We start from the raw sequence: 14620 nt of genomic DNA on the forward strand, positions 1-14620 counted from the left end.
ATGGTCCAGGACATATTGGAAGAGATTCTATGATTAGATTATTTAGGCAAATATGGTACAATCCAAAATTCAGAATAATTGCAGAGTCCCTTTGTCAAAGATGTTGTATCTGTCAACAGATCAATCCAAACAGAAAAACTGTTGTGAGCATGGGAACCATAGGACGGGAGGGTGGTCCATTTACCAGAATACAGCTTGAATCATTGACATGCCACCTCACAACAAACTCAGATATGTCTTGGTGATAATCTGTTTATTTTCAAGATGGGTAGAAGCATTCCCAACATGTCACAATGATTCAGTTACTGTGGCAAAATTGCTTTTGAGAGAAATTATACCAAGGTATGGTTTTCCAGTGACGGTCGAGACAGATTGTGGCACACATTTTGAAAACAGATTGCTAAAATTGATTTGTGAAGCATTGGATATAAAGCAGAAATTACATTGTGCTTACAGACCAGAAGCATCAGGTGTTGTTGAGCAAGTGAATGGTACAATAAAAAACAGAATAGCAAAAATGTGCTTAGCAACAGGAATGAAGTGGACAGATGAACTTCCACTTGTTTTGATGTCTTTGAGAAGCATTCCAGATAGAAAAACAGGATTGAGTCCTCACGAAATTCTAATGGGCAGAGTTATGAGGCAAGCATTTGTTCCAGTTCATAAACTGTTAAGCATTAATGATAGCGTCATTATGGATTATTGCAAACATCTATCTGATGTGGTGACTTCTGTGTTCCATCAGGTAGGAACTGAATTATTTACAAAAGAGAAAGAACAAGTTCATGATCTGTAACCAGGAGACTGGGTAAGGACAAAAGTACATCGAAGAAGAAATTCCCTAGTACCAAGGTGGCAGAAGGCAAGATGGGTGATATTAGTCACAACAAATGCAGTAAAGTGTAGGGGATTGAAGAGATGGATTCATGCTAGTCACACCATAAGTGTGCCAACACCTGAGAATCCCGACGAAGGTGAAACAACAGCTGATACAGATTCAGAAGAAGAACCTGAAAGAAATCCAGATCCTGAAGATCGATAAGAAAGTCGACATCTGGAAAATTCAAATGTGAATGAAGCATTGAATGAAGAAAATGAAGAAATTGTGATACACGATTCTGAAAAAGAAAATGATAAAAAATCTGCTAGATCAAGAAGCAGAAAAGGAAACTGAAAAAGAAGTGATTCAAGATCAAGATCAGGAGAGTATTGAAAAGCAGATTGGAAGCTCTGGAAGAAGGAACGAAAATTCTGAAACTGGAGAATTGGAAGTAATTGAAGAAGAAGAAGAAGAAGAAATTCCAAGCACCAGCTATAAGGATGTTGTTCCTAACAGAGTGAAACTGCTGAGTAAAGAAGTACCTGAATCTAAAGAAAAATCTTATACAATAAAACTGATTATTAATGAATCAGCTGATAACACAGAAAGTGAAACAGAAGATAGTGGAGATGAATAAAGATTGAAAAGATCAAGGAAAAGAGCTTGGACAGTGGAGTATAATTTAGCGGAACCAAAAAGAAAATTGACAAGAAAAGGAGATAATTGGCCGAATGAAAACGAAGGCCTAAAATTTAAAGTGGCGAATAAAGCAAAGAAGCAGGTGAATGAGATCACAAGTCAAAAAGAAGAAGACTCAAATAAAGGAAAAAAAGCAGGAAAGAAAATAGAAGTGATAAACAGCAGAGCAAAGAGAATAATAAAGCCAACTCAGAAGTATAAATCACCTGAGTGGACCTATATTATAATTCCATTAGTAGTAGAAGTAAACAGTAGTCAGGAAAATGTAGATGATGCAAGTGATAATGATTGAATTTGTTCATTAGATGACACAAGGTTGAAGAAATTGTGTTAGGTGACTCAAGGTCGAAGAAATTGTGTTAGCTGGAAAACACATTGATGTATGACATAAGGTCGAAGAAAAGCTGTTAAAAAATAAAGTTATCTGTTTAAAAAAAAAAAGAGGGGAGTATATTCAGTAATTTTTCATTTTTCATTTTTTTTTAGGGCTTTTTTTTTAAAGTAAAGATGCCTTATACTAATAATAATTCGAGATGCTCAATTTTCAAAAGATGTTGCAAATTTTCCTCAATATGTGTAATCTTAATAATTTTAGTTTGGTTAATTTTAGCTGTCATTTTTCCTTTTGGAATAGATAAAGAAATGTATAAAACTAACATGACTAGTAAAGTTATGGTTAATCATGATAAAGTTGATAAGACTGATAAAATGATTGTACATAAACCAGAGATTCATCAAGATAGATCTGTGAGAGATTTTTCTAGTAATACCTTTTCAAGACTTTTATCTGAATATGTTAAGGTGATGGACGCAAAAGACTGCTACATTTGTGTAAAGTTACCTACTTCTATGTCTGAAGGTGTTACGTATAATATGCTTCCTCTTACTTATGGTATAATATGTAGTGTAATAGCTAGTCTGTTTTATAAAACTGGACGTTTGGAGTATTATTATTCTAATGTTTATGAGATTTTTGCAAATTTAAAAGTTGAAGAAAACTTGAATAAAGTGAAATATGCTAAACAGATGAGGGAATTTTTCCTAACGACTAGTGAACTCACTTATGAGTATGCTTTTAGAAATAATTTAACATGTAAATTGAGAACAGAAGAAAATACATTCTTAAATATGGTGGAAGAGAGAAGGGCAATTTACAAGCAAAATGAGATGTTGAAACCTATTAAGTCTACATTTTGGCAAGTAGAAGATGAAAAGCTTAATGGTAAAAATGAAAATGTTGCAATTCACATAGATAAACCTGTTAGTGGAAAATGTTGTATAAGAAGAGATAATACTTTGTTAGATAATTATTTTGTAGGTGCAAGTCAATGTGGAGACAATTATCGTATTATAGGGGGTTGGGGATTTAAAGGAGGCAAAGATCCAATTTTTCCTGGAATTTATTTTGTTTGTGGGAATAAAGCTTATTACAATCTCCCAGACCACTGGCATGGGACGTGTTATGTAGGTTTAGTTTTTCCCAAAAAATTTCATGTAGATAGAAATGCAAAAGGTTCATTTGAAATCGGCAATCACTTGAATAGATTTAGAAGAGAAAGTTTTACAGAAATAATGGGAGACATATTTGGTGCATTAATACCAATGGTAGGAATCACCCTGAATGCAAACAAAATCAGAAAAATGTCCACAATTGTTGACAGATTGTCAACAGATACTGCAGTGGATTTCAATTAGTGAATACAGAGCGTGTTGCTATGAGAACTATGGTAATGCAAAATCGTCTTGCATTAGACATTTTGCTTGCAAAATAGGGTGGAGTCTGTGGAATTTTGCATGTTCAACATTGTTGTACTTACATACCTGACAAAAGTCAGAATATAGAGATGTATATAAAAAATATTACTGAGTTACATAGCGAAATAGAACCTTTAGAAGATGAAAGTTTTTCAGAACGTTTAAGTAAAAGATTTGCAGCAATTAAACACTGTACGTTTAAGTAAAAGATTTGCAGCAATTAAACACTAGTTTCAAGAGATTGGTAATTCAATTATAGGTAAAATAGTTTTTCCTTTAATCGTCATAGCTATAGTGATACTTTTGTTAAAAATTAGTTGCATGATACACAAGAGAAGAAAACATCTAATAGAAAAGAAAACAATTTGCAAACTAAGAAAAGAAAAAGAAATAGAATTAGAAGAGTTTCGGAGGATTCAATATGAAAAATGCAGAAAATCAAATGAATCTAAAGTTTAGAAGTACTAATATTAAGAAAGTCCAAAACATGTTCAAGGGTTGAAAATTTATACATTTTGGGTATTATTTGGTGATTTAGAAATCACCAGATGAGGGAGTTGATGGAGCAAGGTGAAGAACAAGATTTTGTTCAAACTTGTGAAGTTAATCTCCCATAACGGGGGCGTGGCCTGGAGCCGTTGATGGTGGACGTGTAGTTTACCAGCTCCGTCCTATGCCCTGAACACAAGCTGATTATCCTGCACTCCCCTGCCTGCAGCCCACCTGATTCCTACACAGGTTGTCTCCGGAGGCAAGCGGCGTGAGGCGGTGCGGCATAGCCCCTCTGGGACGACTCCTTTGTCGAGTTCCGGCGACGGAGCCTGTTGCGGCCTGCAGGCCGAGGCGCAGCCCCGGCCTAGAGTGATCGGCCTGGCCGGCCTACCCCCAGCCTCCTTCGCGGTCCAGTCGAGACCCGGGATTGGACTTCTCCCGATCTGCTGGCCGGAACCACGGAGAGCGGTACGGTGCCCCACCCTCACTAAGGCTCCGCTACCCCCCCCTGCTTGGCCGCTTTGCCACAGGCCGACCACACTGCTGCACGGCCCCTTCGGGACGCGGGAGCACCTCCGGACCATCCCCCCGCCCGCCCACGAAGTCAACGGGACTCCGGCATTCCGCCACGGGGACGAAGACCGAAGTGCGGGTGGCACGCACAATTCACTGCAGACACCGCGAGACCGGCTTCGCCCTGCACAGGCTGCCAGCATCACAACGCGGATCGGCCAGGCCTTGGTAATATCCTGGCGCCATCTTGCCATCACGTCGGGGCTTGGTAGAGACCCTCGGACCCAGGCAGACTCGCCTCGCATGCCCCAGAGCCGCCAGTCAGAGGACCGGAGACGGTCACACAACACAGAGTGGCACTTATTGACGGCACGTGGACCTCAGGTACAGGGGTCTGAAGAGGGGTAGTGCGCCACGCACCTTGGCGCCTTATTACAGCGCTGCAGCCCCGACCTTTGCCGCGCTCCCGACGGCCACGACAAGCTCACTCTGCAGTGGCCTGGACCCCACCACCTCTTCCCTCCCACCACCTCTACGGACCTGGGGTTATACCTGCAAGTGGAGTCGCCGGTGGCGCACCGACCCACCCCACATTGACGCCTCGCCAAGATAGCCTACGCTGCCCCTGCCAGCCCTGGGGTCTTCGCTACATCCGCCTCTACCCAGTACGTAGTGGTCCTCACAAAACCACTGCCGGACACTCCGTGGGACCGCGGCGGTCTGCTGCATCCACTACAGCGCCACCCTGCTAACGAGATCCATAGGCAGAAACAGGGGCAAACCTCAGGACCAGGGCGCCCGAACGGACGTGCAGTCCATGGGCTCCGAAGACCCGCTGGCCTCCTCCAGCATGGACATCATCCCGCCGACCGGTAAGGGATCGCAAGACGCCAAGCTAGATCTGATCCTGAATGACATACGCGCGACGCGCGAAGCGCTAGAATCGCGCATAGACAATATGGCGACTGGCCTGTCCCTACTTAAGGCTGACCATAACAAGTTGGCGGATCGAGTGGCAGAGCAGAAAATAGCGCTGGATGACCTTATCCCGCAGCAGACGGAACACTCCACGAAACTAGAGAACGTAGAGAAGCAATTAAAGCAACTGTGGGGTAGAGTGGACGATGCAGAAGGACGAGCCCGCCGCAACAACGTCCGCATCCTGGGCATTCCGGAGAGAAGCGAGGGGAGAGACCCCACGCAATTTGTGGAGGATTGGCTAAGGAAGCTGGTGGGCCAGAGAGACCTCACCGCCCTCTACAGTGTGGAAAGGGCCCACAGGATGCCATTGCGGCCCCCACAACCAGGGGCACCCCCTCGCCCCCTGATCGCTCGTCTACTCCACTTCAGAGACCGCGACACTGTCCTGCGGGCGGCCAGGGAGGAAGCGCCAATACGCTTCGAGGACAAGAATATATCGGTCTACCCTGATTTCACGCCCACCGTGCAGCGGACCAGGTCCACCTTCATGGGGGTGAAACGCAAATTGCGGGACAGGAACATGAAATATGCACTTTTGTTCCCTGCTCGGCTCAAAATCCTACATAACAACAAGTCCCATTTTTTCGACTCGCCTGAGGAAGCGGCAGAATGGATGGAGGTCACTCTGACCCCGCCGGCATCACAGGACCCATTCACAGACCACCACAGTGACACCCACCGGGGCTCGCCAGGCCGACGGAACAGCACTCACAGCCCCGGGCATCATTCACCCCACGGAGCATCGGCGACGACGCATCCACCCGGACGCCAGGCGGCAGGCCACTCGTCATCATCCCCGCATCAACGTCTAACAGAGGAGGCACTGGCCGCCCACGACGCGGGAGCAACCGGAGACAGACTCACCGTCACCACCGACACACACACTGAGGTGTCTGGTTCAGTTGACAGCTTGCAGCTCTTCCCGAAGATCACGGCCCAGATGGCAGAAGAGTTCTGAACCACGACGCGATTGATCCTCTCCAGGTGGTAACGCATGACTAATCCCCTCCTTCACATATAGTGGGTTGTATGTGTAGGGGCCCATTGTGTTGTGGGCTATCATGCCCACGCAGACAGTTCAGTGCCAATCGACGGAGGCCTACCACCCCCGGTATGCACACGAACTTGAGTGACTTGTGCCCACGTTGGGCACCATGGTTTGGCTCCTGGGTACGTTGGCTCAGGGACCTTTTTGTTCAGGGGTTACTTGTTTGTGAGACACTCTCACTTTATAGCACTGCAGGACATGTGGGGTCACCCAGTTGTTTCATATTGCCGCACCACACAGATGGGAATGGGGCTTCTTAACAATTACCAATTGTGCACCTGGAACGTGCGTGGCATGGGATCAGTGCATAAACGACACAGAATCCTTGCACAACTCAACCGAAGGGGGACACAGATTGCATGCTTGCAAGAGACACATTTGAACGCTGCTGAAGCGGTGAAATTGCGCAAGAAATGGAGAGGGCAGCTCTTTGCTACCTCATATTCTGCATTCTCGAGGGGGGCGGCGATTTGGCTTCGTGGCTCTCTTCCCTTCCAACTGCTGGAGCAACGGATTGATCAGGAGGGCCGCTATGTATTTGTGCGGGGACTGTTGGATGGGGAGGCGGTTGTCATTGGATGTGTGTACTCACCTAACACAAATCAGTCGGAATTTCTTTTCGCTGTCAACGGGGTGCTTGCAGATTGGGCTGACCATCGCTGGATCATTGGGGGTGATTTCAATGCTGTACTTGATGTTATGCTAGATAGATCGCATCCCCCCTTGCAGGCTACCGAGAGCAGGAAACAGGCGGATGCGCTTGCGAGTTGGGCGGAGGGCTGGGATTTGGCAGATGTGTGGCGCAGCATACACCCTATGGAAAGGGAATACACCTTTTTCTCCCCTCCCCACCAGCTTCACACCAGAATTGATCATGTTTTCTGCTCCCGTTCCCTTACAGCACTGATTGTCCAGACCCAGCACATGGGGAAAACGCTATCAGATCATAACCCCGTGGAAATTACATGGCAGTGGGGTAGGAGGCTGGCTCCCATTCCAACTTGGCGACTGTCTCCTGATCTCCTCGAGGACTCGGTCTTCCGGTCCTCCCTGTCCGACACTATAGATACCTACTTCTCCACGAATGCGAACACGGCCAGCTCCCGGCAGATAGAATGGGATACTTTCAAAGTCTGTCTTAGAGGGGCTGCTATGACTGTTAGGGTGGGGAGGACGCGGGAGGTGATCAGCCAACTGAAGGAGGTGGAGGGCTCACTTGCGTCCCTAGAGAATGAGGCAGCGGGCACCAATGCTCCCTTTACACCACTGCAAGAGGCACATATTAGGCACGCGGAGCTACTGGAAGAACTGCGGCTTATAGACTATAGGGAATACACGAACAGACAGCATACGCAGGCCGACCGAGCCGGTCCCCTACTAGCCCGCCTCCTACGGGACTCCCCGATCAGCCACCCCATTCTGAGGGTCTTGGACTAATCTGGCCTCTCGGCTACCACCCAAATAGGGATTAATAAGGCGTTTAAGGACTATTACACCACGCTGTACGGTCCCCCACAGCCCTTATCAGAACCCGAACTTGCGGCCTTCATGGAGGGTCTGGATCTCCTACAACTTACTGCCAACCAGAACAAAGACTTGCAGCGTACTATTTCAGTGGCGGAAATCAGACAGGCGATAAGAGCCCTTCCGAAGGTTAAGGCCCCTGGAACGGATGGCCTGCCAGCCGAATTCTACGCAACATATATAGACCTCCTGGCCCCACGGTTACACACTGTTTATCTGGAAGCCCTACGTACAACCTCTCGACCGCAATCATCCATGCAAGCACTGATCACGTCCCTCTTGAAACCGGCCAAAGATGGTCTGCGGATGGCCGATTACAGACCCCTGTCCCTTCTCAATACTGATTCTAAAATATTGAGCAAGGTGCTGGCGACGAGGCTCGTGCAGTATGTGCCTCAACTGGTCCACCCGGATCAATGCGGTTTTGTAACGGGCCGTAATACGGCCATGAACCTTAGGCGCTTGGCCCAGCTCATGCTCAGAGACAATATGGATACAGGCTCCGAAGGATGCATTTCTCTGGACTTAAAACAAGCTTTCGATTCCTTAAGGTGGGACTATATGTTCGCCACCCTGTCAAAATTCGGGATACCGCCCGAATTTCTCGCTTGGGTCAGATTGCTATACACCATCCCCACGGCCAGGGTGCGCACCTCCAATCAAATCTCAGGTCCCATGGGCATTACCAGAGGCACCAGGCAGGGCTGCCCGCTCTCCCCTCTCCTCTTCGTCCTTGCCCTCGAACCATTGCTCTGTAGACTCAGGTTGATGGCCCCCCGCTATGGCATACAACGGCATGGTACGGACCACATTGTATCTGCGTACGCGGATGATATCATATTATACCTCCGTGACCTGAGGGGTGACCTGAGCCCAGTTTCCCAGGTTTTTGAGGATTTTAGAGAGATCTCTGGCCTCACTATCAGCGAGTCTAAGTCCTACGGGTTCACCTTTGCAGCCGCAGGCGGGTCGGCCCCCCTGCCTTTTGCCCCTCATGCATTCCAGAGGCCGGAAACCACCTTCCGATACCTTGGGATACAGATATACAGAGAGGCGGGCATGATGATAGACGGCAACCTGGGGAGGGCCATTAGAACGCTGAAGTCACAAATTCAGTTTTGGCTAACATTGCCGCTCTCAATACCCGGTAGAGTGGCAATATCCAAGATGGTGATGCTCCCCCGTCTTATCTACTACTTCACCAATCTGCCATTCCAGATCCCAGCGGCAACATTTAAGACCCTCGACTCCCTACTCACCGAACTTGTGTGGGGACATGGCCGCAGGCGCATAGGTCAGGCCAAATTGCAGCTCCCCTCCAACTCCGGAGGCATGGGCGTGCCGGACTTCAGGGCTTATAATTATGCATGTCAGCCTAATGGCTAGCTTACTGGGTGGCGGGCTGCAATCTTCATGAGATTAATATATCAAGGGACGACCATGCTAAGGGGAGAGTAGACATCTTGCTCCTACCTGGCTCGGATCTACCTAGAAACGCCCCGCCACTTCTCAAGCTGGCGGTCACATACTGGCGGAAGGCATTAAAGTACACGTCCCCCGGGACACCTTATGCCCCCACTGTTCCCCTATTGGGCATACCACTAGGCTCGGGCACACTCACGGCGACCCTGCTGGAGCCCTGGCATGATGCAGGTGTGACACACGTGGGTGACCTGTTTGCGGAGGGGCACCTATTATCTTTCGAAGACTTCAGAACCACACAGGGCGTCCCCAGCGGCTCCTTTCCTTTTCCTTTTCTTTCTCCTTTCTACACGCCGGACTCCGACACTATATCTCACGCAAATGGTCGCCTGACGGGCGGGAACCTGTTACGAACCCTCTCGTCACAATGCTCTACCTCATGGGAACGGGCGGCCATCTGACCAGGTGGCTCACAACTAGCATCAAATCGGGGAGGGCACTTACACTGTCATCACTACGGGCGAAGTGGGAAGTAGATATTGGGAGGCCACTGCGAGACAAGGAGTGGGAGCGCATACTTCAGTTCCCCAAGAAAGTAGCTAGGAACCCCAAATACAAGTTCATCCAACTGATGTTACTACATAGAGCTTACTTGACTCCGCACCGCCTACATGTGATGTTCCCTGCATCCAAGAGCAACTGCCCCCGATGCGATGCAGACGACGCATCACTGGTACATATGCTGTGGCAATGCCCTAAGTTAGGGTATTTCTGGACTACTGTCCATGCCTCACTCGAGAAGGCTGGTACCCTGCCCCGATCACCTACACTGGAACATACACTTCTAGGGCTGGGGCCACCAACACGCACCAGAACCGTGGCGACGCGCTTCTCAGATCTGGCCCTGTTGCTGGCGAAGTGTGCCATCACGATGAGATGGAAATAAACTAAACCGCCCAACCCTGACCTGTGGCGGGCAGAAGTAGTGCGCTGGGGTAAGGCTGAGGGCGAAGCACTACAAAGAGAGGAGAGTAGGGGCCTCCGAAAAACACCGATCTCACTGGAATGGTTTGACACTTTGGGGGTCTTTGAGGCTGGCAATGACGAAGATGAAGAGGATGCTAGTGAATAGCCACTTGGGGTATTACTATGCCCCGACACACTCTCCCATACACGGCCACTGCCTACGGTGCACTGCGATGGGATACGGGTGACCCCGACCCGTCGATCACACTACCCCACCCTACCTATGTGTTAAACTTACGATATGTATCAATGCATTGCGGGTGACCCACATGTTGATATCTCAATTATGTGCCCGCTGAGAGAGTGACGGGTGGGATTTCGTAGGGGTGGAGGGTGGGACCGGGGATGAATGGGGTTTGTTAGTTTGTTCTGGTTCACCGACAAAATGGAAAAATTCGAATTCACTATGTTTCTATATGTGCTCTGAGCAAACGCATGCATGTACCACTGGGATTAATACTGAGCTTGTATATATGAAGATGTATGCTGTTACTGCTCTCAAAACTATGCTAATAAACAGATTTAAAAAAAAAAAGTTAATCTCCCATAACAAGTAATCAAATTAATAAGCTTGTCGCGAAATTACTAATCAACGTAGTTTAAGAATACATTCATCAATACACATGTGATAAACTAATGTGCTTTATGTTGCATACTCAAAGTAAAAAATAATAAACTAACCTTGTTTATTGTCTTTGTCAGTATTAAATGCGGCAGTTAAATTAATGGCATGTGCTTATTTATGTGCTTATGTTATGTTTTTCTGTGATGAAGAGCTTATGGAGTTCACGCTGTTCGAGAAGGAAAAGTAATTATAATGCTGCTTGACTGTGCTTTTGCTAGGTAACATAATTAACAGGATTAATTAGTAAAGGGGGTAGGTAACAGAATGGGTCTCAATTCTTTAATTAATTGATGTCTTGTGTTTGTTTAAAAAGCTTGTCCAGAGTGAAGCATTCGCACATGCGTAGCTGTGAAGATTTTTACTGCATTGTCATCGTTAATTGAAAAAGCAGTTCTTTGGTTGTGTTCGAATGGCTCAAGGACAGGAACTTAAAGTGTCTGTCAAGGCTAGGAAGTAAATGTTCGAAACTCGAGGAAAAAGTAACTTTCTTGAGGAAGCTGAAGGATGTGGAAATGAAAGACAATAGGGCTTATTTGAAGCCTGGACTTGGTCAAGAGTCGGAGATGACCTAAAATTTTTTATCATGGACTGACACAGGACAGCCAATGAAAAGCTTGGATTTGCTTAAAAGAATGTAAAATGTAGAAAGTTTAGCTAGAGAGAAAGGTATAAAGCAGGGGTCCCCAAACCGGTCCTGGAGGGCCGGATCCATGGCAGATTTTTTGGATATCCCCATTGAGATACATGTAGTAATTTTAAAAATCTGGCATGGATCCGGCCCTCCAGGACCAGTTTGGAGACCCCTGGCATAAAGTGTGACACTACGAGCAGGGAAAGAACTCGTACTTTCCGATTCCTGAGTGACGTGACATGCTGTTGGACCTTTGGCGCATGTAAGGACAGCAGATTTTAAATGATTTTTCCTTTCTAGGTGAAGCGAGAAATAGTCAGGGAAATAGATAGGGAATGAAAATGTTTATTCTGCTAATACTTTGTTTTTCTGAGCTTGCTTTGAAATGTCAGTTTAAATTTGTTTCCTCATTTAAATGCTGCTTTCTTAAATTGCTGATAAAATAAAGATTCTAAAACGTAAATGCTTTTTCTTTATGAAAAATAAAATTAATAAAATTAGATTTGAAGAGACAAGCTGGTCTTGTTTATTCATGGTCTAGTTTCCATCAGATGATCCAATCGCCTTAGTGGTCTGATTAATGAATAATATATGTTCAAAACCATGGTAAGAAAAATAAACTGCAGTTGTATATAATATTGTATATAATATGTGAATAGTTTTATTAATCATACCCCCTGATTCAGTTGCCTCCAAAATTGTCTCATTGGTTTAATGGCCTTTATATGTGTTTCATGATTAATGGTGATTATTGAGGTGTTATGTAGTGTTTATGAGACAGTTTTTCAATCAGAGCGCTGGATCACCAGTCTAGGGCTATTAGAATGAGTCTGTATCTTGAGTGGGACAACGTGATGGAGGACTGCCGGAATCAGAGGGGTTGGTGGAAAGGCATACGGAAATTTGCCTGACCAGTTGAGCAATAGGGCATTCCCTAGAGTCCCTAGTAGGAAGTACCTATTATTTTCTGCGATGGTGAACAAGCTGAAGTACCTATTCGTGATTTTATTGCTTAACCCTGCTGAGGGCGGCTGCCTGAACATTTTGCACACCAGGGAGGTAAGTTGCCCTGATCAGCAATTTTCTGGATACTAGCCAATCCAAATTGCTTGGACTTGGTCGGATAAGGGTCTGGACCGTGTCCCCCTGCTTGTTGAGGTAATACATGGTGGTATAATTATCCATCTGAACAAGCAGGTCCTGGGTTTTGAATGAAGGGTAAAACCCTTTCAGTGCAAGGTGTACTGCCCGGAGTTCAAGGAGATTGATGTGGTACGTCATCACCTTCAGAGACAATGTGCCTTGAATTTTGAACGGATCCATGTGGGCTCCCCAAACCAGAAGCTATGCATCCGTGATTATGGTTTGAGAGGGAGCATGTTGGTGGAAGAGCATCCTGTGAAGGAGATTGGTTGAAGAGCACCACCATGTCAGAGATTGTGTCACATGAGGGGGGAGAATGATCTTGTCTTCCCAGTTGCCTGGTCCTACTGTTCCTCAAGATACTCTTGCAGAGGACGCATGTGGAGGCGTACATTTGGGCTGTGGGAGATACATGAGGCCATGGGATGAGAAGGGATGACACAGACATCACAGTGGGATAGGAGGCTTTTACTAGAGAGTGACATTTCTGACGGATCAATGAAAGTCTTTCCATCCAAAGGACACACTTTTGCCTACCGGGTGTAGATCGTGTCCCCCCAAGTATTGTAGAGTCTGAACCGTGATGGAGACTGACTTAGATTGATGTGAAGACCCAACCATTGAAGGACATTGCATATCCAGTTTAAATGCTGTTGGACTTTCTGTGAAGTTGACGCCATGATTAACCCATCGTCTAGAAAGAGATAGATGAAGATTCGGTGCCTGCATTGATGAGGGAGCAACTACGAAAAGGCTCTGGGAGCTGTCTTGAGGCTGAATGGAAGGACCTGGAATTGATGATGGTCCTGCCCCACTACAAAAGGGATTCTTCTAGCTAGGGGGTTCTTCTAGCTCAGTACCACAGGGGAATGAGATTAAATCTACTGGCCCTGCTTTAACAGTTCCCAATCCTCTGGCCAGAGCTTATTCTGACAAGAGGGAAGGAGTAGTGGTCTGTAATAAACCTCTTGAAATGACCAAAGAGGAAAGTATTGACACTCTTACCCTTGATTTCTTCCCTCTATTTGACGCTGACTGCACCTTAAATAGATCATTACTCCTCAAATAGTTTCAGGAATCCGCAAATTTGAAATTAATTCAATCTGCGGATATAGACAAAGTATTGATTCTGAAGACCAAGGTTGGAACTCAAACGAGGGTAAAGTTTTACTCCAAATTAGTAGCAAACCTAATCCTGCAACGGTCGGAAGACTTCCAGAGCAGAGGGATCGATGTTATGCCCTTTTGGGGGAATATTCTCTCTGGTAGACCTTTTAAAACCTCAAAATCCCTGGGCTCTCCTTCTTCACTTTTACAGGCAGCCTCTGGTAATACAGAACGGTCTGGTGATTTTGATAATTTAAAAATCTGCATATCAAAGGATCTCCGCTTTGTGTCATACACTAACCCTCCTATGCCCCTTTCCCAGGATAATGATGTGGATGAAAGTCTGCGATGGAACTGGTTACCTGGTGTTCTCTCGAGGAAATTGACTAATAAGTACGCATCTCATTCTCATCTTTAGCGGCAACATATCGATATTATCTTGGAAGGCCGCTGGGTTGAAGAATAGTCCCGAAAAAATTCAATTCCTCCTGTCTTTAGAAGCCAGTGTGATCTGTCTCCAAGAGACGTGGTGTTCGGAGAAAATTCAGGTAGGAAGGGACTATTTTGTATTGGAGGGTTGTGCTTCCCCCTCCAGGAGAGGCCACGCTAGTGGGGGTATTGCCTGTCTATTGTCCAACCAGATAAAATGGAATTTCTCTCATTATCTGGATCCTTGTAATCTTTTTCAGCCAGTAACGTTATTTAGTTTTGACAATGTTGAAGTTTCCAAACCTTTAGTTCTGATTAACGCTTATATTCCCCCGAAGTTTGTTTCAATCTAACTCTGAAAAAGGTCTTTGTCTATATAGAGTATTAGGGAGAAAACTCCTTCTC

General features: G+C 46.1%; 2 protein-coding genes across 4 annotated transcripts in view; one reads left to right on the forward strand and one right to left on the reverse strand.

The window, feature by feature from the left end:
- Window positions 1–14620, reverse strand: part of LOC147727877 (tyrosine-protein phosphatase non-receptor type 9-like) — a 1887882-nt gene that overhangs the window by 389041 nt on the left and 1484221 nt on the right. The gene's annotated exons all lie outside the window — the stretch shown is intronic.
- LOC147727878 (uncharacterized) lies at window positions 2010–3876 on the forward strand. Its single transcript, XM_086961828.1, has 2 exons — window positions 2010–3466; window positions 3506–3876. Exon 1 carries the CDS (start codon window positions 2027–2029, stop codon window positions 3212–3214), a length of 1188 nt encoding a protein of 395 aa, XP_086817954.1. The 5' UTR covers window positions 2010–2026; the 3' UTR covers window positions 3215–3466; window positions 3506–3876.

The sequence above is a fragment of the Lissotriton vulgaris genome, chromosome 3_1, assembly GCF_964263255.1.
Source record: "Lissotriton vulgaris chromosome 3_1, aLisVul1.2, whole genome shotgun sequence".
NCBI classification, from domain to species: Eukaryota; Metazoa; Chordata; class Amphibia; order Caudata; family Salamandridae; genus Lissotriton; species Lissotriton vulgaris.